Source organism: Sclerotinia sclerotiorum, genomic scaffold (genome assembly GCF_000146945.2).
Source record: "Sclerotinia sclerotiorum 1980 UF-70 scaffold_14 genomic scaffold, whole genome shotgun sequence".
Classification (NCBI taxonomy): Eukaryota; Fungi; Ascomycota; class Leotiomycetes; order Helotiales; family Sclerotiniaceae; genus Sclerotinia; species Sclerotinia sclerotiorum.
The window spans coordinates 656998-684773 of record NW_001820822.1 but is presented as its reverse complement, the minus strand read 5'-3'; the positions used below and the strand labels follow the sequence as shown (position 1 = coordinate 684773).

The following is a 27776-nucleotide window of genomic DNA, read 5'->3' as shown; positions in this document are numbered from 1 at the left end:
TATAGTGGCGACCTGGAACTCAGATGAGAAAGGAGCTACCATATAGCCAGTTGTTTGATCATGGTGATCATAACATTATTGCTCTTGGCGAGCTCTGACAATGAGATGAAGGATATAAATTCAACATGTCTCAATAATCCTTCCCTCTTTTGTGCACCGCGGTTTATTCTTAGTAGTGAGATATACATCATGTTCCCCTTCACATTCACCTGATGAGATTGATTGTGGGGTGTGAAACCTGGGGTAGTTTCTTCCCCCGCAAAGGCCTTATTAAGTTATGAAACATATTTAAATTATTCACTGCTTCACTATGTGATCATCCGCAATCAATGCCAGTAATTATAGGTCATAGGTTAAAAGAAATCACCGTTTGTAATTTCAACAGAGGTTCAATACTACAGCTCAATATGACTCTAGAAATGAATATTTATACATTTATCTTATCAGTCCCTGAAGTTGTTTTGTGTTCTCTATATCTACTTTTCATTGTATCAACAAGATGATGCTTCATTCTACGCTTATCAGTGCCTTCACGGCAATATTACTCTTACCTTGGTTATCCATTTCCGCACCAACTGTAAACCGGGCAACGACTCCTAGATATGTCTTTGCCCACTTCATGGTAAGCATTTTTCAACCGTGGTATGAGGCTCATATTAACATGTTCTGAATAGGTCGGAATTGTTGAGAACTATACACTTACAGACTGGAAAATGGATATGGCATATGCACAAGAGATTGGTATAGACGCATTCGCTTTAAACTGTGCAAGCATCGATAGCTATACTCCCACTCAACTTGCACTTGCATATCAAGCAGCCAACGAAACTGGATTTCATGTCTTTATATCATTCGACTTTGCGTATTGGAATAATGGAAACACCAACAACATTACAGATTATATGAACAAATATGCATCTCATCCAGGACAGATGCAATATAATGGAGGAGCTGTTGTCAGTACCTTTGTGGGTGACAGTTTCAACTGGGCACCGGTCAAAGCTGGAACAAATCATTCAATTTTCGCTATTCCTATGATGCAAGATCCGATTGAGGCAACTTATGAACCAACATCATTTGATGGTGCATTCTCTTGGTTAGCATGGCCTACAGATGGTGGGAATAGTATTATACCTGGTCCTATGACAACTGTATGGGATGATAAATTCTTTTTATATCTTGCTGGAAAGCCTTACATGGCTCGTAAGTTGCCATCACTTAAGAGGAAGAATGCTGTTAACCCTTCTGTAGCTGTTTCACCATGGTTCTCCACACATTTCAACTCTAAGAATTGGGTTTTCATCTCCGAAGAACTCATTACTAATCGATGGAATCAAATGTTAAAGTTACAGCCTGCACTTATCGAAATCATATCTTGGAACGGTAAGCATAAATGGAATATCTAGGGAAATAAGCTCATGTATATCACAGATTTCGGAGAATCTCACTACATATCTCCTGCGGAACCAAATCACAAAGATGACGGTTCATCGCAATGGGCTGATGGTTTCCCTCACGATGGTTGGCGTATCATCTCGAAACCATATATCGCTGCATATAAAGCTGGCGCAACTTCACCGACTGTCACACAAGATCAACTTGTATATTGGTATCGACCAACACCTAAAGGAGTCACCTGCACAAATGATACACTTGGACCTCCAAATGGTCGTGAAATGCTCGCTGATGACATATTTGTTACCACGCTTCTTACAAGTCCAGCAACTTTAATCGTGACTAGCGGGAAAAATACTCCAGTTTCCATCAATGTACCCGCAGGTATTGTTACCACGAATTTTACCATGGGTGTAGGAAATCAATATTTTCAGGTTACAAGAAATGGTAAATCAATCTTGAATGGATATGGTGGTTTGGATATTGCAGATACTTGTGAGAAGTATAACTTCAATGCATATGTGGGATCTTTGAATGGGACTAGTAATGCTGGACCACCACCACCGGGTACAACGACATCCACAAGTACTTTACCAACTTCTACTTCCACTTCAAGTACCACATCAATCTCAATTACAACTTCGACTTCAACGTCAACCACGACGTCTTCAACTACATCACCAACAACATCACCAACTACATCCCCAACTACATCCCCAACTACATCTCCAATAACCACCACCAATTCTACTTCTACCTCCACTTCCACTTCCTCTCCTTCCTCACCCTCTCCTTCTACAGTCTGCACTTCAGGCTCAGGTCCAGGAAATTACATTGGTCTCTGTCAATTCTGCTGCAAATACGGCTATTGTCCTCCAGGTCCATGTACATGTCTATCATATGGCGCTCAAATTCCTCCACCACCGATTACGAATCAAACAGGGTATCCATTACAAGGAGAAGATGATAGTTACTTGGGATTGTGTAGTTATAGTTGTAATCATGGGTATTGTCCACCGACTGCTTGTCGGTTGGGTTAGGGTTGGAGAGTAGGAGTTGAAGAGTATTGAGAAAGATGTGGCGGTGGTGCTTTGATAGAATGGACCTGGTAACAAGATAACAGGGCAACAAGGTTTGAAGATCTGAGTATTCTTTGAGTATAATCTAGTTTTTAAGGGTCGCATAATGAGTTCATATTTTTTTTTTTACCTGTTGAGCGGCCAATCCTTCGTCATGCATGCATCAAAAACCAAAAATAAGCTGCACACAGGACAACCGGATTAATTTGCACTGCAGCTCTGCTTCTTAGAACGAGAGAATTATGACGCTGTCAAAAGGACAGTGATACTCATGGCGGCTCAAAATTTCGTTCCTGAGCAAGTGGAGTAAGTCTGTATTACGTGCGCTGGCCCTGAAGCCTTGAGTAGAAAGAAACGAGGAGTAATGAAGTCTCAAGCCATAGCCCCACTATTAAGTAGGTTTATCTCCTCCAGAATTGCTCTAAACTGGTCATGATTGAGAATGCAGCAAGTCTAATAAAGTTGTTTCAAGACCATCTGCTTCTTTTCGTAGCTGGAGGGAAAGAAATCCTTTCCGAATCTCTTAACATCAACCTTCCAATGATGTTTGAAGCCTTCATGAACGAGTAATAAAGAGAGCTAAAATATTGTCATTTTTTCAAAGGACATCTTTATTATTGATTGGTTCTCTTTGTTGTATTACTTCCATTTCATGTACAAAGATTTTTCTTAATGTACACCCAGCAAATTAATTCACCAACAAAAATTAATTCATCACTCCTTTTCATTACTATATTTTTTGAAATTGCCTAAGATGGCATCTGTAGAATTGGGAAATGCGACAAGTACAATTTTCAATGTTAACAAGGGAAAATATGGATCCACTCGTGTTTTCATCCATCCAGCTAATTCTACCTCCACGGCTAGTGGATGGTCACCCACAGGCCATCTTCCCAAAGGTGTCAGTTTGAAAACTATCCAGGAGGAAACCCGTGTCGAAGAATTTCAACGTATTATGTTATGCAATTTCACAGTACGCGAACTTGTTGATTTAGATGTAGTTAGTGGTAGAATTCTCGAAGGATCTCTCATGATCCCTACTCATCCTATATTTTCGAAAAATGTATGGGAACAGTATGGTCAGAGGCCACTTCATTGGCCCCAGCAAACCCCAGAAGTAATAAAATGTGGATGGTTCTATTTGACGAACGTTAATGTATTCAATGCTATGATGCCCGTTTTGACTTTAGCAAGTGCATTTCTTTCCAGAATGCATGCTGTACCGTTTGTATATGCCCTGCCTATTTTCTTTTGACACTATACATTTATGATGAAGCTAATTGATGGATCTTCTTACTTTAAGTAGATGCCCTGCTCTTAGGACCTCGAAATCCTATGGATCAACATTCCTCGAGTCTCCCTCTACCGACAGGCCTTTGCACATTCTGGCGCAGAATCAAAGTAATCAGTCACGCCAATAATTTCGCAGAATGTGAGAAGGCTTTTAGTACAGCTATGAAAAAATTACACAAAAAGGTAAAATGGGGTTTTGCTCCAGGCAATCATATGCCATGGGATGAGGTTCCTGTGCCAGGTTCGGGTTGTTTAGGTGTCACTCATGAAGGAAAAGATTGTTATGACAAAGATGTTATCTGGATTTATATAGATCAGAGACTCTGTGATATACTGTTGAGAACGGATTTGACCTCTGGGGAAAAAGCCGGCGCTCAATATCTCCTAGCAATCGTCATGTGTCATGAGTTGACACATGCTATTTGGTATGCTATTGGGGATCAAAAGCTTAACCAAGATTATGAACCATTCTTTGAGGATTCCTCTCAGTGTGAACTGGGATATGAAATGGAGAATAGTGTGATTTATCCAATTTCATATAAATGTTGAAATACCTTGCTAATTAAGATTAGGTATTCGGTGGTCTCGTCGAACCAGTCTTTCATGCACCTTCAGCTCCTTTTGCGTACGCCATGGGCTCCACGTATCCGAATTATGGTAGTATGGGACAGCGGATTCCTAAAACACTTATTATGAACAAGGCTAAACCATAAAATAATCAAATATTTTGTTATTTTATATCGATTCAGACCTATGAAGATTTAAGAAATCAGAGATTTTGGGATACTGCTATTCGACGAGTAAGTATTGTTAGCTTTTTATCTACTCTTTCCACAAAAAAGTTTAACACTTTACTAAAATTTATCAATTATAAGTATGGCTTTTCGGTCATTCATGCTCGATCCATAAAACATGGATGGAAAAGTGACTTCGAACCTGACTGGACCAATATCGATGAATGTGGAGTCCCAGACTACGAGACTAGCGAACTCCAAAGAACTAGTAACCTCAAAGGTATTCCATTCGAAATGTACAGTGAATTAACAGAAGCGGCAACATCATACCATGCAAAACAACTTCCAGCTGTAAGAAAAGCATCTTTTAAAGTGCTACAAGCGATAATTGGAAGCGCAGCGGGAGAAGAACAATTCTATGATTTTACTCAATCTCAAGAAGATGCACTCTGGGATGTACGGGAAGCATTTGTTTCACTGCGTGAAGCAAGGGATACGAATGATGAATTAGAACATGAAAGATTAGCATTTGAACTCATCGGAATGCTCGACCAAGCAATAGCAAACCACAAAGAATCGTTCCCCCTTCTCCAAAAATCCGAAACACTCCGAGGAGGCGAAAAATTTCACGATCGTCGCGCTACTCTTTTTCGCTGGAATATTGGAACAAGAAGACTCCTCAATGATTTATTTACATTGATAGAAGAAGTCCCAAACAAACAAGGAGATATCAAAACTACTTTCCAAAAACTTACTTATCTCCTCTGTAAACTCGAATATGTCCGATTACAAATATTCCCACCGACATCTACATGGGATTTCCAAGTCGAGAATTCCCCCGAAGGAATCAGAGAATTAAAACGATGGCCTGATAAATTCTTCTCGGAAGAACGAGCAGAGATTAACTTCATGGCTTCTCTCTGGAGCGCGGCCGAAAATTTCGATCCTGTACAATGTCAGGATTTGGCGGAAGGAAGAATCAAAACTAATCGTGGTGCGTCGACTTTGTCGTTCTATTTTCGCTTTATTTGTGTGAATGTTCTGAAGATTATTAAGTATGAATTTATGGGTCGGAATTGGAAGGAGAGGAAGGTTGAGGTCGATGAGATGTTATCCTGGTTGGAGAAGATTCAGGATGGTTGTTCGCAGTTTTGGAAGGGGTCGTTTTTTTTGTGGGAGAATTGGTTTAGGAGGATTGGGGGGATGAGTGTGGAAGAGGAGAGATTGGAGGAGGAGGAGAGGGTTAGGAGAGAGAATGTTTTGTTGGAGGAGGAAGAGGAGGACCAGGTTTTAGGTTTTTGGTATTTGAGGTTAGGAAGATTTTTGTGATGTCTCGTTGCTTTGTAGTTTTTGCTTGGTAAAATGAAGAAGCTTTGAATTCGTTTCTCAATATTGGGTATAGGCGAATGGAAATAATGATATATACAAAAAATCCTTAAACTTCACAATTCTCTCACCTACCACCCCAATCATCTCTCCCCATCCTCCTAGACCTCCTCCCTGACTCTCCCACACCCTCATATTCCTCCTTCTCTTCCCAAAAAACCCCTTAACTAACAAACCTAACAACATTCGCCCCATAAACATTCCCATTACTCGTATACCCAGCAATACTCTCCCCATCCATATCAATCATACTTTCCACCCCCAACGTATTCAATCCATATACAAACACCGTACTTCCAGTACACGATTCCATTGCGGAGCCACCTTCATCAATACCGAAGATTTGAGTTTGGCAGTTACTGTTGTAGGTTGTGGCTGTGTGGTTGGAACATGCTAGGAGGTGGGAGGTTAGCTTGGATATTGTTGGGGAAATAATGAGGATTGTGAGAGGGAGGGGTAGAGGAGGAGAAAAGGGATTGAGGGAAAGCTTACAAAGACTATAATTATCAAAGAAACTATAAAATCCAGCTCCATATACTAAAATATCTTGGGAATCTAAAATTCGTAATCCCCATGCATCATAACAAGTAGGACCTTTTCCAGCGCAAAAGGTAGCGAAATCGGGGTCATTGAGGGTGGTGACTGGTGGAAAGGGTGAGGTTGCTTGGGGAACAGGTTGGTAGTATCTTAATGGTGATGTCAGTATGGTGATTTGAGGCGGAAGAGGGTAGACAGTAGATGTTGGAAGATAAGGGTTATGTTAATCTAATATGAAAAAAAAGACTTACGGAGTTTCCGTTTGAATGTATCCCATGAATACATTTTTGGTATTCGCAAATTGATACTGATAGAGAGAATGATGCTCTACTGCCGTTCCAATCCTATATAATATCAGTGAGTTACCATTACCAACAATAGCATAGAAGAGAGATACATACAACCAAAAATTCCCAGTAGTACTCTCAACAGATAATCCCCTTCCAGTATAAATACTAATCTGAGTATCATCCACATCATCAATGTCATGATCAGCAGTCCACAACCAAACATTTTCCATATACAATCCACTCGCAGTACTAGTAACATGCATACTCATAAACGCCGCGATACAATTTGCATTCGGTTGAGTACCCGTAGTAGGACATTGAGCAACTTGTAAATCACTCCCATCGAATCCACCAATTCGTGTGTGAACATCCCAAATTCCGGATGGAGTTGTAGATGGGGAGGCGAGATTCCATTCAATTAGTGTTGCTCCAGATGTAGCGCCTTGAGTCGATACTATCATGTCGGACCATTCTACGACTCCTGTTTCGCCAGCCGTAGAGCCGATTCGGACGACGGGTTGGGGAGCGTTCATGTTACTGAAGAAGGAGCCAGAGCCCATTATTACAGGGTAAGTTTCACCGACGATCCGGGCTCCAGCTGGGATTGTGATTGTGGTTGTTACTTTGTAGATACCGGAATCAAAATATATTAATTTCCCTGCAGCTGTTGCAGAAGTGATGATTGCTTGGAGAGCAGCAGAATCATCGGTTACTCCGTCACCCTTAGCTCCAGCTGTTCGAACACTAGAAAATTGAGTTGCGGCGAGAGTATTATACTGAGGCTTAGATCGAGCATAATACCTTGTACCACTGAGCAAGGATGCAGGACGAGGAAAGGCTGAAGTTGCACCTTGGGTAGAGTTTGGACCTGTGGGACTGTAGGTGTTACCTTGTACCCAAGCAGCAACGGTGATTGATCCAGTGCTTCCTGCTAGAGATACACCATTTGGTCCTTCTACCGCGGTGGGGACATTGGTGAAGATGACATTTTCGATAGCCAGACTTCCGGCAGTAAGAGGAAGTGATGTACTACTTCGAGCAGTAAGGATACCAATAGGTGTATTAGAAAAAGTGCTGTCAATGACTGTTATGGATCCAACTTGTTGTGCTGAAGAACCTCCATCAGACATATCAAGACCAGTACCACAATTGTTGATTGATAAGCCCATATATGTCCAACCCCAATCTAAAAGTTGTTAGTTTCATTATGAAAGGACGAAATGTAAATAAACTTACCCCAAAGTTGATATATGGCAGTTTCACAACTAATCTCGTCAGTATGGTGATGGTATCTGGAAGTGTTATCCTTACTTATTAAATGTTAAGTTTCTTGAAGTAAACTGTTGTGAACCGACATTCATACCATATTGACCCCCATTAAAAATAAGATCATTCAAAAATCCACCAGAACCTGAGATTTTTTGTCAGAAATTTTCAGTGTAGTAAGTGAGGCAGAGACATACCATTTTCAATAAAGACTCCTTGATGCAGGTTACCACTTGCGGTATTGAGGTTAAAGACCATATTCTGAAGACTGGTTGCTTGAGCTGTAGGCCAATGAATACCTCGTGCCAAAGAAGTAGCTGGCATATTTCTAGTATCAATGATAAAATTTCGAACTTGACGATAGAATACATTTGTAGTGCCATAATCTGGTACAGATGATCCATAAGGGTCTGCATCGATAAGTGCTAGACCTACAAATCCAGCTGTAGCTTTGATGGTTGGTAACGCATTTGGGTTTCCAACTAATTGAGTCATGTAGTATGGAAGAATGGGAGATGAAATGAGGTATGTTCCTGCAGGGAAATACACCACAGCTGGTGAATTAGTTGCAGATGCACATCCGACACCCGCAGCTCCTTCCACACATCGGGAACCATATGCGATTGCGGCATTAATCGCAGCTGTATCATCCGTGACACCGTTTCCTTTGGAGCTAGTCAGTGACTGATTTTGTAAGATTGTTCTTGCTCAATATACCTGTAGCTCCAAAATCCTTCACATTCCTAAATACCTGATATGCACTCCCTTGAGGATTATAAGGAGCGACTCCCTGATGAGCAATTGTTTCGTACCAATAAGCTTGACCGAAACATGAAGAAATAAGACCAAAAATGATCCAAAGTGTAGTAAAGAGAATCATGTTTATAAGTTAATATATACAAGAAAGGAGTGAAAATTGTACATGGAGTTTTGGTTAGGTCTGGCAGATGCAACTCTTATATAAAAGAAATCCCCCTACTAAGTGGATTCCTCTTCATCTGTTTAGGCATCAAAAGTGTATGATGCTAAAGATCTCATTCACCCATGAAAGGCTAATTTGAAGCCTGTGATATCGAGCACAAGGTCGATTGGTATAGGTAGCCACTGCAATTTTAATGTCTCCTGAACAGCATGACAAGGAATTTAGCTAACGGAGATGAGTGTGGGGAATATCGTGGGGTTGAAAGAATGACTGCTGGACGAAATCTGGGTAACTGAAGGCACATGTCTTCATGTACATGGTACTTTACTCCGGTAATGTTTCATCACTTGTGAGTTTTTATGTCTTATGGTATCTTCAGACCCTACTGATGGTCTAGTCCCTGCCTTGCAGAGTGAAAAACTGGAAATGATCAACAGTGAGCAAGCGATGAATTTTAGAAAAGGAGTATCTATCTGGGGTATGAAATCTGAATTTAATCTTACAAGAATACCTGTACACGGTACTCAACCTCGATTTGAAGTTTGAATTCGTCATCCCGTGATAGTGGCACAAGGTCTGTATTAGTTCAGCACATGATCTGACAAAATGATTGGATCAACAAAGCCTCGTTACAAAATCTACCTGGATAGTCCCTTTGTAAGGATGTCCGGACCTGCGTTAGGAGCATCATGAGATGAGATGACAGTTTTTCCGATCGAACGAAGATTCAAATGGTCATGTTTCATTCGTTGGGTAAATAGCCTATTGACAGGCTCGGGCCTTTTTGAGCCGTCTATTTGTGTTCCTGCATCCCCTATCGTCGTCTAGTCACGGCTAATTCTGGTGTTACAATCACACCTGCCGAAAATGTTTAGCGAAAAGCCAACATGACACTTTCGAAGGATTTTTGCTTTTTGAAAATCAAAAAGGACCGCATTACGCGCAACGCCACAGTAAAAAGCAACTCCGCCCGGATAGATACATATCGAATGGGACTACTGCAAAAGGAGCCTGTAAAAGGTTTTCTGGCAAGACACATGCTGATGATGGGCTCCCCGGCAGTCATCACGATTGTGTAGCCTAAGAGTGGTGGATGTTAATGAGTAAGTTAAGTTTGTATTGCGCGCGAGATCGTCTTAAGCTTTTTAGTGTTTTTGTCATATGAAACGAGGCGGGGATAAGGTTTAGATACGCTAATCTATATCTAGATGTTGGTGGCACGGACCACGTAAGACATCTTACATACAGCCCAGAACACATCAATGAGTGACAATGACCATGATTGGAATCTATGAGTCCTATAATTCAGTCTTCCCTAAACAATCAGATGTATACCCTCAAGTACTCCCCTAATGCCATTATCGCCATAGCCTGACCGTATGGCATACTTGTTCTATCGATATCAATGTAATGCTGCAAAGTATGACCCATCGCTGTCCCGAAACTCACATCCAGCAATTCCCCTTCATCGCTAACTTTTCCTATTACAGCTTTTATAGCTTTGATTGCGCAACTTCGGTATTCTTCACCTACTATATATCGCAATCTCAATGCTTTCAACATACCATATGCGAATCCAGCCGTGGCAGAACTTTCAACATAGGATCCCGTGTCAGAAGATTGATCTAAAAGTGTGCGCCATAAACCATCATCTTCCTGGTATTGAACCAATGCTTGACACTGTGCTTCCAAGGTGTCGATAAGATGAATACGAAATGGATCGTTCATTGGTAAATCAAGCAATTCCAACATTTCTGGAATGACAATTGTTAACCAAGAGTTACCCCTCGCCCATAACGCTTTTGCAAAATTATGACCTCCATCTGCGAATGTCCATCCATGAAAGAATAAGCCGGTTTTGGTGTCAAATAAATATTTGATATGGAGGAGGAATTGCCTTTTCGCCTCTTCGACATAATGTGGTCGATTTAAAACTTTTCCGATTTTCGCCAACGGAAGGACCGTCATCATTAATGTATCATCCCACAATTCTTGAGCGTTGGTCGAGTTGTATGTCATATGTGACATTCCACCGTATTTTGTCCTTGGAAGCTCATACATTCCCCATTCTGCCCAGTTCTCTAACCACGGTAAAAACTTGTTAACCTTATTCTGCTCATATAAATATGCTAGCGTCAACATTGCAGCCATCGTGTTGATATTTTTTGTAGTTCCCCCTTCATCAAAGCGATTTTGAAACCACTTTTCGATAATCTCTAGAGATTCCTGAGATCCATTGATGCAGTAGTTTTTCCAAAGACCATAAAGTCCAATTCCATGTGTCCATTCCCAACCCTGCCATCCTTTGGTATCAATCACCCTACCATCTTCCAGTCGTAATAGAAATGTCCCAGATTCATCCTTGATATGGACCATCTGAAAAATCAGGGAATCGATGGCTTTTCGGACATCTTTCGCGGCAACGGTATATACTTCTTGTGGCATTTTGTTTGGATTTAATCGATCTTGCTGACTTATTGGGAAATAGGTTTTCCAGATTTAACAATCCGCACGATATATCTACTCTTAATACCCGGTATGATATCTGCCGAAGCCCCGAAACCTTTTTCCTTGGCAAATCCCCCGCGTCTTGGGGTATCCTCATCCTTGCTAGTCTTTCACGTGCTGCTTCATGCTGCTTTACACGACCGACTTCACGTTCGTTTGCTGCTTCATCTGGAAATCAAATCACGATCATCGCTGGATATTATGCAAACACGATCTCAGCACTTGGCCTCGAAGATATGAGCATAATGCTGCATTATCACCAGCTCAATGGAGTTCAACACTTGATTCTCAAGCTTTTCCACTTACCCCGCATTGATGTGATTCTTCTGGCTCATAGTAATCTTCCCAGAATCATTCAATTTCTTTCCGTATGGCTATGGCGCTTTCATGATTTCTCAATTTTTTGAAGTCGAAGATGTTTGCTTTATTGTCGCCATGGAAATCACCCTCTCGACCGGGAACTAAATCGGTTGGTTGGAATGGTAACGAATCAAATGTCGTTGTCTTCGGGAAAGTACATGTATCGAATCCTTCCAGACCCTCACCGAGAATCGAAAAAGCAATCTATGTACATCAGAGCTTTGGGGCCAAGAGTTCCACGGGAAGCAGCATTAGATTCTACACCATAATCGAAAGCTTATTTACTCATTATTGAAATCTCTTCATGCTACATAACAAACCATCCTTGAGCTTTGTCCACGGTCTTCATTCCAGATACCTACCTTCATCCATACAATCCCAATGTCCCAAATACTCCCAGAAGTTCAGCCAGCACATGAGATGACAAGTCCCGAAATCAAACACTTGATAGATGAGCTCTACATTCAGCTTCAATCTCTCAAAAGTAGGTACTCATTGCAACCCCTTTTATTGTACGGTTTTATTCTAAAAGTTCACACGCTCAGTGAAAGCTATCAGCGAGTTCTATGGTGAATATCGCGAGAATATGATAGGATGTTTGTGGGAGTTCCCTTCAAACCCAACAGATGGAAACAGATTGACCTGTGTTCCGAACAATCAAGCACATGAAAAACGATTAATTTGGATACCGATCGATCAAACATTGCCGTCTATTGATGATTTCTCGGAATGTACATTGAGGGAATTACGAATGATCTTGCAGCAAAACCCGGTGAAAAAACGAGTAAGGGTGAAATGCCTTAACCATTTTGAACATAGAGGCTACGAACTTGGGTTGGATTTTACCAGTCCTCGTGTTAATTGCAAAGTCCGCGATCGATTGATGGTTATGATATGTAAGATATTTACTATACCCACTACTCAGATTTTACAAAACGATTCCATATATTATTTCACTCGTCGTCTCTCTATTCTAAACACAGCCACTAAGTACAATCACAGACAGGGCTTTAGGTGACCTGACAACTGACATCGATCCTCGATACCCACCGAAGCAAAGCGGAATGACTTGGAATTTCAGGAACCATTACTGTTTTCCATCAGCATGCTTTAACAAATGGACGGCGTCCGAGAATTTTCAATGCCATCGGGCATTGGATAATCAAGATCTGAGGCTCCAATTGGAACCAGATTCTGAATGGAGACGTAGATGCCTTCAAAGTTCAATAAAATTCAAGCTTTCATGTGCGACAGGTATTTATGCACAGAGGATTCTTTGTCCACCTTTACTAATGCCTCATCTTAGATCTCTACAAGACAAAAGGTCTATCCGTAAATGACATAGAGGTAGTTTTTATGATGGGTCCCAAAGCAGTTGGATGGACATGGTGTTGTACCGGCGATTTCTCCAGCTCAAAACTGCCTAATCTCCGAAACGCTGTGGAAGTTACAGGCAAAGTCGAACTAAACAATTGGAAAGAAACAGAGCTGGAAGCGCTTGACAAGTCAGTCGAGCAAGGATCGGTATACTTGGAGCCAATCAACAGTACTAGCAAGGGTGGGAAATTCACAACTACTTTGAGGTTTCTGGACTTATCTGATGAAAACATAGATTCCGAGATTCGCGACGCCGATATCGAAGAAGGGGAAATAGTTGAAACAATATCTATCTCGGAAGTGTCATCTCGAACAGACGAAGCTAGGCTGAGCAACATAGAGACATCCGACGACGAGAGAGCTAATCCATTCAAAAGTTTGATTGGGAAGTTATTACATGAACATGGTACTCGAGAATTCCCAGAACCACAAGATGAGCCATGGCTAAGAATTCTACAAAAACATGGAATACCAAAAGCAGATTACACAAACTGGTTGAAGGTAAGCTTATTCTCTTATCTATCTTCATATCATTATACTTATGACATGTGTGGAGCAGTTTGATTCCTGCAACTTTGAAAGACCACCTACACCAAAAGACAATGGCATTTCTTCTACCAGTTTACTAGAGCAGCCCTCGTCAACTCTTCAATCTGCTTTACCTATCCCGTCTGTGTCCTTTCAAAAAGCAAAACCAAAAGCTCAAGTGCCAAGCAGCAACGAAATGATGAGTCTAGCAGAGACTAGCGTGCCCACGACTGTGCTGCAAATCCGCCAGGAATTTGTCGATCATCAAAGCAATATATTCGACAGCGTGTATGGACAATTACTCGAACGGTGTACCTTGGAGGCCAATGAGTTACTTGAAGAGCGACATAATTTTCAAATAGCTACCTTGAATACCAAACTGCTTGAGGTCGGGCAGGAAAAGATCGCCCTTGAAGATCAAACCTTGATACTCCAAGATCAGCTCAAAAAGAAATCAAATGAACTCAATAAATTAAAAGATGAGTTCATGGTCAAGAACGCCGATACGCAGAAATATATTGATCCCCTCTGTCTTGAAAGGACAACTGCTAAGGAGAAGGAAAAGGTTGAGGAGGAAAGTTTGGCTCTTCTTGAAAATGGAAAACCATTGCAAAGAGAGCTTAATGAAAGCAAGGCAAGGCTAGACGAAATGGACCTGGCTAACTCAAAGTTATCTCAGGAGATTGAAGAGTTGAATAAAGAAAAGAATGAAGCAAAAGCCAATTCAATCATGTGGAAGGAGAGATTCGAGGCTAAAAGTTGGGAGATGGATTCGAAATTTGCAGAATGGCGTCAAGCATTTACGAATATGAACACGTGGCGACTTGAGATGGCCAAAAAGATGAACAATTTAAAGAGCTGCATTCCAGAATTAACCGCAATGAATGAGGCTTGGATAGCAAGTGCTAAGAAAATCGGAGAACGCATCGGTCGAGAAATGGCTTTACAGGACCTCAAATTTGACCAAGAAAAGGAATTTGATGCCATCAAGCGAGCTCATCTTGAACAAATTCAATTGGTATGGAATACTGAGTATTATCGAGGGTTAAGGGACGGGCAGGGTAGTCAAATAAATGAGAAAATATCGAAGTCCATGGCCGCTAACCCAACCATGGATCGGAAGGAATTAGTTAAACTGGGTCAAAATATGGACCAGAATATGCACAAGCAAATGGCTGTGGGGGCTTCAGGGTGTAGTCTAATTGCGCCTAAGCGTTTCGCACATTCTCCTATGCAGTCATATCCTATTCAACCAGCTCATATTCAATCGCCTGTAATATCGACTTCCGCCCCTGTTTCCGTTGACCATTTCAATTTTGATTACGAGCTAGGGCTGTTACCTCAATCCCCCGGTTCCGGAATAATTCCTTCTAGATTATCCGTGTTCAATCATGCATTCCTCAGAGAGGTCTTTGATGGTCTCCAGCAGGATTTCTGGAGTAACGACAACATGCAGCTAATGCTAGACCGTAAGATACGTCAGATACCGGAATCTATGTTACCGCATCTAAATAAAAACGATGTTTGTTGGTCTCGACTTTTAAAAATCCACAATGATACAGCTCCGCATATTGATGTGAAGCAACGCCCGAGTATAGGAAAACATGGTGCTCTTCTACTCATTCACGATCTTGACGAAAAAGTATTTGTGGGAAATGAATATCCGATATTTCTCAACACGGTTCAAGGCCATGCCGTATATATCGGACAATACAAAATCGTCAAACAGATTGTGAATAATCCTTCCGTGCATCCCCTCGGTATCAAATTCGATAATTACTTAGGGAAAAATCAACTCAAAACCCAGCGAGGAATATGCTGGTCCAAGGAACAATTCGGTAATAAGAGACCTTTTAGAGGTGTATACGATATGCTCGTAGGCTTGGAAAAAGATCGCATTGAAACTAGTTGGACGGTTTTCGAATACGTCGGATTCGATCTCGAAAATTACGAGAAATTACTTTTGTGGTATAGCCAAATCGAACCGTTTTGTAATAGGAAAAAAGGTATTCCGTTGATTGATGTTGAGGGAGGTTTTGAGCATGGGTTTTTGAATGAGCTTTTGGTTAGTAGCTCATTGAAAAAGAGAATGAGTGATGCTGAGGATTTGAGTGGTGGTGATAGGAAGAGGGTGAAGATGTCTCGGGATGATGGGATATTGAAATCTTCGTCGGTTCAAGAGGTGGAGGATCTAGATGATTCGACTATTGTGGTGAATGTTTCTCCTAGGAGATTTCGATAAGCGTAGGATGATGGTGAAGATTTCATATTCTGTTTTTGTTTGCAAAGATGTTTGGAGGTCGGAAAGTGAGTTTGTTTCTTTGAGCTGCTTGGCTTCTCGGAGGAGTTATTGTTCGAAATGGTGTGATGGTCGTTTGGATATGGGTGTGTAATGGGATGAAGGCTTCATCCATCTATCGTGATATGGTAAGACCTTAGCTCAAGCGCCGATAAAATACCACTATTTCTCTCTACTACTCTTATTTATTTCTTTTTTAATAAAGGGGAGGGGAGTCTAAGTGTCAAATCTCAGGCTGATCTGTACTAAAATCTTGAAGATACCTGTCAGGTTAAAGATTTTGGCTAGGACCCCGGGGGTATGTATGATGTATGTTCATCTTAATTAATCATCGAAACCATCTAGCTGTATTAGATACCCGGATAATCTTACTATTTGTAAATGTCTTAATCCATTTCTTGCATTTCTCATTCAAATCGTTTATCCATGACGGATCAGGGATGAAAAGCTATAGGGGATCAATAAGCACCCGGTATATTGCTATAGAATACTAGAGCTCTTGAAGTTTTTATCGCCGGATATATTTATGAGAATTGCGGAGGAACGGATGGATGGGATTTTTAAACCAGCAAGGAATCCCGAATACGTCGCCTCGAAAGCCTTCTTCACTCAGCGCCAGGAGAGACTATAATAGTAGGTTATAGCAACGTCATCTTATATCGTGGGATAAAGTAATAGGTCATAGAGACATAACATTATATGGGTATATTTTTATTGAAAACTCTATAAACGCCCTCATATGCAAGACCGAATCCTGCGATAGAAATTAAAAAAAAAATCTTCTAAATCTACTCCCCTATATCAAACAATCGCCCAAAGACTCCCCGGGCAAAATAACTCTTTCCCTCCCTTCCCCTCCCCTCCCGCTAACAACTCAACCGCGGGATTATTCCTCAAATTTCCACTCTGCGCGACTATGAAAGAATTAGTAAGTTTATCGTCTAAAACACACCCTCATCTTCAGTCCATCGTTAAAAAAGAAATATAAAAATAGCATACCAAATACAACAAGTAACTTTTCTCCTCTCCCAGGTGAGACTAGCCTGAGTAGTCAGAGTAGCCAGCCACTGCGCAAAACACCCCTTACAAACATTCTGACCACATTGTGCACGACACCATTCTGCGTCTTCGTCGCGGGCGATAGGTTCATAACACAAGGGACAATCGTCGAGAGGTTTTCGGAGGAGGGGGCGTGGAATTGGATGGGGTTGGGGGAGTGGTTGGGTTGCGATGGGTTCAGGGATAGCAGGTTGTTGAAATATTGATAGTGTTGGGATTGATTGAGGGATGGTAGGTCGTTGAGTTGGACCGGTTTGGAATAGTGATTGTATTGCGACAGGTTCTGGAATGGCAGATCGTTGAAATATTGATTGTATTGCAACTGGTTGAGGGTCACCAAATCGTCCCAATGGGATATCGCGGGTATTTTGCAGGCGCGCAGCACCTTCATGTTGCTGCTGTAAGGCTTGACCTTGAAGAACTCGTTCTAATTGTAGTGCTGCGTCTTGTACTCGGCGTTGTGCTTGGAGTTGTGCTTGATGTAACCTTTGAACTTCTTCTCTTCGGGCTTCTTCTTCGTGTAATCTTAGCGATTCTTGTCTCTCCTCTTCGTGTCTTTCTTGCCTTTCTCGTTCCTGTCTTTCTCTCCTTGCAGTCTCCTCTCTCATCCGCCGTTCTTCACGTATTCGCTCTTCTTCTCGGACTCTTTCCTCTTCTTGAATTTTGTTCTCCTCTTGAATTCTTTCTTCTCGAATTCTCTCCTCCTCTTGAATTCTTTCCTCTCGAATTCTCTTCTCCTCTTGGATCCTTTCCTCTTCTCGGATTCGATTCTCCTCTTGAATTCTTTCGTCTCGAATTCGGTTCTCCTCTTGAATTCTTTCCTCTCGAACTCGGTTCTCCTTTTGAATTCTTTCCTCTCGAATCCGCTTTTCCTCTCGGATTCTTTTCTCCTCTCGAATTCGGTTCCCCTCTCGGATTCTGTTGTCCTCTTGGATTTCTTCCTCTCGAATTCGTTTCTCCTCTTGAATTCTTTCCTCTCGGATCCTTCTCTCTTCTCGAACTCTTTCCTCCCCCCGAATTCTTTCCTCCCGAATTCTGTTCTCCTCTCGAATCCTGTTCTCCTCTCGAATCCTGTTCTCCTCTCGAATCCTGTTCTCCTCTCGAATCCTGTTCTCTTCTCGAACTCTTTCCTCCTCCCGAATTCTGTTCTCGTCTTGGATCCTTTTCTCCTCTCGAATTCTTTTTCTTTCTTGAATTCTTTTTCTTGCTCGGATCCTTTCCTGCTCCCGAACTCTTTCCTCCTCCCGAACTCTTTCCTCCTCCCGAATTCGGTTCTCCTCTCGAATCCTGTTCTCCTCTCGAATCCTGTTCTCCTCTCGAATCCTGTTCTCCTCCCGAATTCGGTTTTCCTCTCGAATTCTTTTCTTTTCTCGGGTCCTCTCTTCCCGAATTCTCTCCTCCCGTACTCTCTCCTCGCATATCCGCTCTTCATCTTTCTTCCTCATCAACTCTCTCTCAGCCAACTCCCTCCGCGCAACCTCTTCTTCAAACATCCTAATCCTACCCGACCACCCAAAAGGGACGAATTTTTGCGTCGCAACTGGAATTTGATTTCTTTCCCGCTGCACCATTCGTGAGGGGGCTTGCGCTCTCACTTGTTCTTCAACCCCTCTTTGAAGTGATAGTTGCATTCTCTCCACTCTCCCCCACCACCTTCCCCCAACTTCTTCATTCTGAGGATGACTTCCCCCTTGTTTGTGTCTCCAACATAGTACTTCTCCCAATAGCTCCCCCATAATCTCCTCAACCTTTCTTTCATTATAGTCTCGACCGGAAATAGGTAGTGAGGAAAGTTCATCTAATAGTCTGGCTGCTGCAATGCGTTTTGGCCTTCCGATGGAATTCATGCATCTCGGGTAGCCGGGTTTGGATTTGGAGATGCCGACGCATTTAAAAAGGTTGTCTCCATTCGGGTCGATGGAAAAGATTTCGCGGGCGTTCCATTGGTTTCGCATTGTCAAGGTATTGTCGGAAATGGATCTACGTTATTGGTTGTTTGGGGTGGGAAGGTGGTTTTCGTGTTATTTTCGGTATAATGGCTGGTTTTGACGTCTATTATGGGTGATCAAAGAGAAATAAGTAGGTAGAGAAGTAGCATAAGAAAATGAGAAAGGAAGACTCGATTTCTCCAATTGCGCAGGGCATCATTTAAGAAATTCCTTCCAAGGTTGACAGGTTCCATACTCGGTGTAGCTAGAATTTAGGTAGAATACAGGGCCGCAATCATGCATATTCTGTAACTACTTCTTCCAAGTACTTTGCGATTCGAATGCAGTGAATATTAACCACGTCATTACATGTTTCAAGGATATGTCTGCGAAAACATTTCCTTGTATGGTTTTCCAATTGTTGATTGGATTGATGATCTCATATTCACTCCTGTTTCGTTGTAAAGTGGTCTACTTTGAGGTCTCTCATCAAGATGAAACATTTGAAATAAATCCTCCTGAATTAGCCCCTTACAGGGTTGGGCAAAGGTTTCGCGTGCTCAGCCTTGGCTCATTGACATTCGAACAATGAGATTGGAGGATATATCAGTTTTACGCAAATGATTGCATTTACGATAGCTGAATTCCGGGCTCAGCCATCTGCACTTGTCAGCACATTGGCGCTTAAGGAAGACTTCTGAATCTTTTAATGTGAGCATCCATTAACGTCGAATTACCAAAGATACGCATGTTTCAGAGAATTGATTTCGTCGAAGCAATGATTTATCTTCCATGAAGTAGACTTAATGTTGTTTTAGACAACAAACTTCTCCACTTGGAGCCCGCAACCCCTTTCGTAATGTTGGGAGAATAAGAATTCATTGCAAAAAATGCTGTATGATCACCAGTTTGAATTGAAGCTAACCTCTGGGGTACGAAAAAAATACTAGCTTGAGACAGGGAAGTTTGGTGTCTCGATTCTGAAGATTGACTTAATCGGGCCATTCTTGGTATCTGGGCATGACTTTACTTCTTCAAAGGCTTCTGTTCCTCCTTCTGAACTCTAGTCATTTAGAGTACAACAGCCAAGTTTATCTTTGATCTTTTGTGATATTTTAACTTTTTCAGCTCATGTGGTTTCGGTTCCTTATTACTTCCAAAAGACTTCCTTTGAGGGGAATGACTGACCTCCAACCTCTTAGTCAACTATGGCATAAGACGGGGTCCTGGTTCGATCGAAGCCACGACCACAATTTACATCGGATGCGGACTTAGCATTGCTAGTAGAACTGCTGGAAAATCATCTAGACAAACAGACATTGCGACAGAAAAGAGAGAGGAAGGCAGAACGAGTGGGTGTATATTGGTGGGGAAAAATCAATAATGTGGATAGATTGGTGAAGATTATGAGGAATGTGTTGGATCAATGGTCCGAGGGAATTGAGAAGTGGCAGAATGTTGGTGTAAAAGAGTTGTTTTCCTGTTTAACTAGGATAGTACCTGGGATTAGAGGTGGAGTTTGCAATTGGAAGCTTGAGAGAATGATTTGGAAGAGCTTGATGGAATTCGGACAGGAACAACACCATCGTTCTTAGCAATAGGTGTTGGTAGCATTATTACTGCCAAATCAATTGTAAAGACTGGATCTTTCGATAACTTCGCTTCTTGAAGAGTTTGAGATAAGTTTATTAGATAATATCTCCAATATGCAGCGTTGATCCTTATGCATTGTAGATCCAATCAAGATGCGCGATGAATACTTGTTCCTAGAAAGCTTCCACTGAATTTTCTTCAACAAAGCAAGTAGGTAGCTGGGCACACGACATTAATAAATATTACACATACAATTACCTAGAACCTTGAAGTATTACTAATACATAAGTGAAGTCATACCTGTTTTTCTTTATTAAGAAGAACATACATATATACATATATATATACATACATACATATATACAGAGTGTACTCCAAACGCCACCATGTAACACAAAAACGGTTAAAGTCTCGATGCGGGGAACAAATGATATCGTAGCTTAATCCTCGTCTCATGATGAGAAAAGTCTGAATGATTATTGTCATTTCTATTGTTGTCGCAATCGAAGAGAATTGTTTATATTCTTTTCTTTCCTTTTCCCTATCTTTTACAGTCCAATCCCCTTATCTTCATTGGGAGTGAGCAAAGCCAAGTATGGTTAAGCTTCTACCAAGTGTTCCAAGGTTCGGAATTCCAAGCGTCATGAGTGGCTAATCGCTATAAGTCAGGGCACTGCACCTAGGTAGAATAGATAGCGCGCCCATACTTGAACTAAACCAAACCAACTTTTTCCTTCACACGCACGACATTCTCATCCTCTCCTTCTTGTCCATCAGATCCTGCACTTCGCCTCGTTCTACCTAACACAAATGAATTGCATCGCGAAAAAGGATCTTACTACCATTATCTATCTCCTTGCAGCTTGTGCAGGTTGAAGAATTATTGGACCTTTCTACAATTGGCCAGGTCTGCAGCTCCTTACCTTAACCCTACCTCATATTCAGTATCAGCCGGTCAAAACATTGGTAACCTTCGACAGCGATACACGTCTCCTTCGCAATGTCTGCACCAGTATTACCTCGTGCGACAGAGCCTGTGAGCTCAAATACTCGGGACACAACACCTCAAAGACCGGAACCCACTGCTATACAGCCACCACAAGATAATGTCAATGATTCCAATACGACTTCAATGCCAAACATCGGGAAAGAGAGGAATAACAAAAAGAAAAGAAATAATCATAGAGGGGGAAAGAAAAAGAGACCAAGAAGACAATCTTTTGCTGCATCAACCGAGGATGGGAATGGTATGCCTGAAACACCCATGGCACAACGAGTTGTTCCCCAAAGTGCTGTGAGGTCAAGTTTCTATAGAGGAAGAAATTTAAGTGCGACTAGTATTGAGAGTGAGGAACTTTTGGATCATAGGTTAGTCTTTTAATGGCATAAATTGTATTACATCCGCTAATATACTTTTGCGACAGAGAACATCAAAGTATGCGACCCCGAAGATCTTCGACCATGGGACAAAATGCTTTCGGTCAAATGTATGATAGCCCTTCTTTCAATCGACCTTCGTATAGTAATCCATTCAAATCATCGGAAACTGTCACCAGAAGGCCTGCCACCGGGAAATCGAAGAACAATACCGATGATGAAGCTTTGATAGAAGAAACCGACGAGAGGACCCCACTTATATCTAGCTCTTCGAAATCTAAAAGTTCTAACACTCACCTTCAACAAGGAAAACGTAGTCGTCGAAGCTCGAGCAGGTCATCAGGTCATAGCAAAAGAAGAACAATTTTCGAAAAGACTACTTCTGGATTGGCTAGGCAGAATGATGAATATAATGTTAATTATCCACCCTCGGTTCCAGGGTCTCCAGTGCTCGGGGCTACAAATCAGGATATGAGCTTTGGAGATGTCATGGTTCGCGATCACTCACCAGAGAGAGATTCTATAGATGCAGGGTCGATGAGATCTTTCAGATCCCTCCCAGAGGAGGCATGTCAGGACGGTTCAGTTCCCGGTTCCCCACGAAAGGGATCTTCATATGGAGAGCGTAGACATACTATAGCAATGCAAGCCGAGGAAGATGTTTGCTTTCCAGTTGATATGTCTGAGATGGCAGAAGAAGATATCCCTCAACAAGAAGATGGAGCATACAGGCCGCGCCGTCATAAACGAAAATTTCCAGACCTATCTTTCCTTGATGATTGGAGCAAATTTGAAAAAGAAGGTAGAAGTGAGGAGCGAAGAGCTAAAAAGATTACAGAACCTCAATTGATAGGTGGACGACTTCGACCAATTCATAAAGGTTGGCATCGAGCAGAGGATGATGCACCATATCGTTTCACCTATTTCAATGAAGAATTCCCAAGTACAATTCACAGTCAGACAATTTCAGAACTTGTTCAACCTGGTGGAAGTTTCAAAGAGTTATTTGTTCCTGATCGTCCTGTACTTGATGATAGTTCTGAATCTGAAACGGAGGATGAGGCCGATGATGTGGAAGTTCGCCGCGAAAACGCATACATAAGTCATGCTTTGGGTCAAAGTCATGGAGACTCTAGGTCGGAGACTCGTCAATCGTCAATAATTGATATGGCAAATCAAGAATCAAAGCGTACTGAATCTGGACGTACGGGACGCACTTCAAGATCGAATTCTAGACAAGGATCTGGCGAAGCATCCCCGAATAAGTCACCTCCACCAAAGTCTACTCCACTGAACGAAGAAAAGCCGAAGAAATATGGTGATCGTCCTACCTGGTGGCTTGATGTTCTATCTCCAACCGATGCAGAGATGAAGATCATTTCGAAAGCTTTTGGAATCCATCCATTGACAGCTGAAGATATCTTAATGCAGGAAGCTCGAGAAAAGGTGGAATTATTTCGACATTACTACTTTGTCAATTATCGATCATTCGAACAGGATATGAACAACGAGAATTTCTTAGAGCCTGTCAATATGTATGTGGTAGTCTTTCGTGAAGGGGTTATCAGTTTTCACTTTTCTCAAACACCACATCCAGCAAATGTTCGACGAAGAATTCGACAATTGAAAGATTACTTGAGGCTCACAGCTGATTGGATATCATATGCTATCATTGATGACATTACTGATGTTTTTGCTCCTTTAATTCAAACTATCGAAGATGAAGTTGATGATATTGATGATGCTATTTTGAAACTTCACTCTCCTGCGGAGAATGAGAAATCAAATAAGGATAATGAGAAAAAATCCGAAGCTGGTGATGGTACATCAGGAGAAAGTGGAGGTGATATGCTTCGAAGAGTTGGTGATTGTCGAAAGAAAGTTATGGGTCTTTACAGATTACTAGGTAACAAAGCAGATGTTATCAAGGGATTCGCCAAAAGATGTAACGAACAGTGGGAAATTGCACCACGAAGTGAGATTGGATTATATTTGGGAGACATTCAGGATCATATTGTTACTATGACTGGAAATTTATCTCATTATGAAAAGTATGTCATCCCATTTGGAGAATAAATATGCATTACTAACACATCTATAGAATCTTAGCTCGCTCTCACGGAAATTATCTTGCTCAAATCAACATTCGTATGAATGAACGTCAGGAACAAACCGCTGATGTTCTTGGTAAACTTACGGTTCTAGGAACCATCGTCCTACCCATGAATATCATTACTGGTCTTTGGGGTATGAACGTATGGGTACCAGGTCAGGAGTATGAAGGAGATTTAACATGGTTTTGGTGTATCACAGCTGGATTATTAGCTTTTGGATTGGCTTGCTTCTATATTGCTAAGACGGCTTATAAGATTGTCTAGAGGAGGGAGTGAGAGAAAAGAGGAGGATTGGAGATGGATGTTTGTTGTACATAGTAGGATTGTGTAATGCGAAAGAATATTCGTGGGGGTTTTGTATATCACTTTTGGGATATCAATAGGTTTGGGGAATTTTTATTACTTGCATTGTATTGCATTGGATGATAAATTGGATAGAGATAGATAGGTACGGTGTGGATGACTATTTTTTTGCATTATTCGGATTCGGATACTAGGTACATAAGGGGATTGGAACTGGGAGGGAATGAGGTATCGTAATGTCTTAATTCGTAAGTAATTGTATATATGATCTTGGATGTATGTTTATATTGTTTTGAGGTTCTTCGTGAATAGTATAAGGATAAATTGTGTTATTGTTATTGTTATTGCTCAAGCGTATAATAAATCTTATATCTGCTGAAAGATCTCTGAGAGTTGTGGTTGTGACTATGATTTTATACATATTTTATGCATACGCTATAATAGATGAGATGAGATGAGATGAATTGAGTTGTGCAATTTATCCAAAATTCGGCTGACTAATCTTTATTTTCCTTGTATGTCTGTCTTTCTGTCCCAAAATCTAATAACTAGGGCACCTATATAAACTTTTCAATAATTGCAATCTTTCTAGTTATATCCACGGTTTCTTTACCTTGTGGAATGGATTAGAATTTTGAAAGATTGGATTACGAGTGTAAATAGTTATTCTAGTGGATGAGTGGTATTTTATTGTTATTGGGAAATTCTAATTAATTGTGCCTATTAGTGGGTTTTTAAGTCTTATTACAAAGAAAGGATTTTGAATTCGAAGTTGAATTTGAAGTCGAATTTGGAGGCTTGGGGTTCGGGAGATTAGTTGTATTCTATTTTTATTTGTTTTTGTTCTCTTGTTCTTGTTCTTTTTTGGGGGGGTGAAAGAGCTGGTGGATGTGAAGCTTTGATTGGAGATTGGAGAGATTGGAGATTCTTTGTTGTTTGGATTTGTTGGGTTTGTGATAAGGGATTGAAATTTGAAAGGGGGCATTTTTGAGGTTGAGATTTTTGAATCTGGATTTTTATTTTTATTTTTATTTTATTTTTGTTTGAGTTTTGGTTTGGATTTATTTGAACTTAAGAGGTAGAAGTGGAAAAGAGATAGAGAAGAGTTTTTGGTTTTTCAGAGATTTCGAGATTGGAGCATTGGAGCATTGGATACAGAGGATTCAGGGTTGGATATTTTGATTGTTGGGTTTGAGAGATTGAGGAATTGGATACCTACCTGCGTACAAAGGGGTTTATCTTTGGTTCGAGTGCAGTTTACACTTCTTACCATCTGGACATACTTCTCTCCGTCAAAATGTCCAAGTTCAAGACATCAACAAAATCGAAAGCTAAACCAAAATCCATCAAGGAAAAGAGCAAACTTCGATCAACTTTAATACGAACCGGCGATAAACATCATATTCACAAACATCCAGCACCATCTAAAATCAAAGCCAAACCCAAAAATCCAATCATCATAGATTTAACATCATCATCACCTCCTTCTCCTTCTCCTCCTCCTCCTCCACCAACAAAACAAACCACCACAACCCCCAAAAGAAACCCCTTCCCATCATCACACGAAAGATCCCCCGGTATAAACTCCCCGATAACCCGATCACTATCACTATCTCTCTCCTTAGCCAACAAACCCTCTAATCTTACCCTTCCGAACCATCCAAAACCTACTCAACCTCCTGAATACTATATCCAACCAATTCATATTCAAGATATTACTCCCGGAACAGTGGTTTGGCTTCCTTCGAAAATAGATATTGTTCATAATGCTTTTGTGGATCCGAAGTTACATGTAAATGCTTTTGATCATCCGGCTATTGTTATTAGTATGCCGAATTCGGCGAATGTTTTTTCGGTCGTGGAGATTGCTATTGTAGGTTTTGTTCCTTTTTTTTCATTTATGCATTTTTTCATTCATATCTCTTCCCTCCTCCATCCTACCATCACTTCCCACGCCTCTAACAACACACCACCTAACAAAACAACACAGATGACAACCCTCGGTTCCCGCACCCTCCACGAAACCAAAAACCTCACACACCGCAATCTCCTCTTCCGCGTACGTACATCACAACTCCCAAGCGCAAAAGTAGATATTACATTTAAAGATACGAAGGGTATGAGGGGAAAATATAGTTTTGTTAATTGTAGGGAGAGTTGGCGGGTGCAGATTGGGACTTTGGGGTTTTATGGGAGGGGGAAAGGAAGGGATGGGGAGAGGGGAAAAGGGAAAGAGAAGGTGGATTGGTTGTGTTTGACTAAGGGGAGTTTGGATAAGTTGAGGGCGAGTATTGGGTGTGGGATGGGGTTGTGGGGGTAAGGTTGGGGTTGGGGTTGGGGGGGAGAGGGGGAGGAGGAGAGGTGAATGCTGGGATTTGTGGTTGAGTTTTTGCATAAGATAACCTTATAAGATATGAGATATATTACCTTGATTAAACATCTCACTCTTTTCCATTCATCCATCTATTCATTTCATTGATTCATCCCAAACCCTATAAAACCCCTAGGCTAGGATTCACAACCATCTACAGTCTGTGCCAACTCCTATCAGCCATTTTCAATATTCACAGCCAAAATAAGCAATTTACTATTTTTATAAAAATCAAAATTAATACTTTTAAGATAAATATATTCAATTAGAAATCTATATTTATATTTATTATATATTGAGAGATATATATATTGAAATTTTTTTCAATAAAAATTATTATATTTTAATTATTGTGACGGAAACCCCTGCTTTCCTCTCACCCTTATTATATAAGAAACCTCAGGTACATTAACCATGCCCACACATGATACGATTACTCGGGATTAGTATACGATTTAGGTGATCTGAGGATCAGATCCGGACAAGTACTAGGTATCAATGGTTATCGGTAAAGTAAAATCATTGGAGGGATAAATATGACTTCTTTTTGCCTAGCCATTGCGGCTGGGCCATTCATTTGTGTGTATATAGAGTAGCTATCCCCATCTACAGGTGCTCTTCACCTGTAGATTCTAAGTTAAATATAATTGCTGGTCTATAAACACCCTTTTGGTCACAATAAACTGATTTAAAAATTATAAATATTGATTATATATTTTGATGTTTTTTGATATGAATTATAAAATGGCTGATAGCAGTTGGCTAGTACTGTATATCAAACCACAAATTGACAGCATGTAAGCAATAAATCAATATCTATCTAATACCCACTATACTATACCATACCATACCATAACACAAGGAGCAAAAACAACAAAACCTCTCTCCTCCCCTCTGCTCTCCTCTCTTCCACTCCTCAAAGCACCCAATCCGAATACCAATCCCAAATCTAAATCTCATTATAAGATCTTATCCCATGCCATGCTAAAAAATCATACTAAAGAATTTTTTATCGCTGATGTTTAGAATTATATGTTTTTTTTTTCTTCTTCTCGAT

The 27776-nt window shown here is 41.0% G+C and overlaps 9 protein-coding genes across 9 annotated transcripts; 6 read left to right on the top strand and 3 right to left on the bottom strand.

The window, feature by feature from the left end:
* Window positions 1–499: 499 nt before the first annotated feature.
* Window positions 500–2435, top strand: SS1G_09861 (hypothetical protein; the record flags this gene model as incomplete). Its single annotated transcript, XM_001589178.1, has 3 exons — window positions 500–622; window positions 675–1383; window positions 1432–2435. The coding sequence occupies 3 exons, from the start codon at window positions 500–502 to the stop codon at window positions 2433–2435; spliced, it is 1836 nt and encodes a 611-aa protein (XP_001589228.1).
* A 310-nt stretch (window positions 2436–2745) lies between these two features.
* SS1G_09860 (predicted protein) lies at window positions 2746–4480 on the top strand (the record flags this gene model as incomplete). Its single annotated transcript, XM_001589177.1, has 4 exons — window positions 2746–2780; window positions 3342–3698; window positions 3884–4286; window positions 4340–4480. The coding sequence occupies 4 exons, from the start codon at window positions 2746–2748 to the stop codon at window positions 4478–4480; spliced, it is 936 nt and encodes a 311-aa protein (XP_001589227.1).
* A 315-nt stretch (window positions 4481–4795) lies between these two features.
* On the top strand, window positions 4796–5562 carry SS1G_09859 (predicted protein; the record flags this gene model as incomplete). Its single annotated transcript, XM_001589176.1, has 2 exons — window positions 4796–5495; window positions 5558–5562. The coding sequence occupies 2 exons, from the start codon at window positions 4796–4798 to the stop codon at window positions 5560–5562; spliced, it is 705 nt and encodes a 234-aa protein (XP_001589226.1).
* Window positions 5563–6050: 488 nt separating this feature from the next.
* On the bottom strand, window positions 6051–8860 carry SS1G_09858 (hypothetical protein; the record flags this gene model as incomplete). The annotated part of the gene is made up of 8 exons (XM_001589175.1): window positions 6051–6280; window positions 6380–6573; window positions 6676–6768; window positions 6826–7900; window positions 7951–7979; window positions 8026–8125; window positions 8178–8645; window positions 8698–8860. The coding sequence occupies 8 exons, from the start codon at window positions 8858–8860 to the stop codon at window positions 6051–6053; spliced, it is 2352 nt and encodes a 783-aa protein (XP_001589225.1).
* A 1365-nt stretch (window positions 8861–10225) lies between these two features.
* SS1G_09857 (hypothetical protein) lies at window positions 10226–11347 on the bottom strand (the record flags this gene model as incomplete). Its single annotated transcript, XM_001589174.1, has 1 exon — window positions 10226–11347. The coding sequence occupies one exon, from the start codon at window positions 11345–11347 to the stop codon at window positions 10226–10228; it is 1122 nt and encodes a 373-aa protein (XP_001589224.1).
* Window positions 11348–12151: 804 nt separating this feature from the next.
* SS1G_09856 (predicted protein) lies at window positions 12152–15917 on the top strand (the record flags this gene model as incomplete). The annotated part of the gene is made up of 5 exons (XM_001589173.1): window positions 12152–12254; window positions 12316–12666; window positions 13077–13648; window positions 13707–15144; window positions 15274–15917. 5 exons carry the CDS (start codon window positions 12152–12154, stop codon window positions 15915–15917), a joined length of 3108 nt encoding a protein of 1035 aa, XP_001589223.1.
* Window positions 15918–17637: 1720 nt separating this feature from the next.
* Window positions 17638–18792, bottom strand: SS1G_09855 (hypothetical protein; the record flags this gene model as incomplete). Its single annotated transcript, XM_001589172.1, has 2 exons — window positions 17638–18469; window positions 18629–18792. 2 exons carry the CDS (start codon window positions 18790–18792, stop codon window positions 17638–17640), a joined length of 996 nt encoding a protein of 331 aa, XP_001589222.1.
* A 2762-nt stretch (window positions 18793–21554) lies between these two features.
* On the top strand, window positions 21555–24309 carry SS1G_09854 (hypothetical protein; the record flags this gene model as incomplete). Its single annotated transcript, XM_001589171.1, has 3 exons — window positions 21555–21922; window positions 21979–23982; window positions 24033–24309. 3 exons carry the CDS (start codon window positions 21555–21557, stop codon window positions 24307–24309), a joined length of 2649 nt encoding a protein of 882 aa, XP_001589221.1.
* A 1336-nt stretch (window positions 24310–25645) lies between these two features.
* On the top strand, window positions 25646–26668 carry SS1G_09853 (predicted protein; the record flags this gene model as incomplete). Its single annotated transcript, XM_001589170.1, has 2 exons — window positions 25646–26221; window positions 26339–26668. 2 exons carry the CDS (start codon window positions 25646–25648, stop codon window positions 26666–26668), a joined length of 906 nt encoding a protein of 301 aa, XP_001589220.1.
* Between the last annotated feature and the right edge of the window lie 1108 nt (window positions 26669–27776).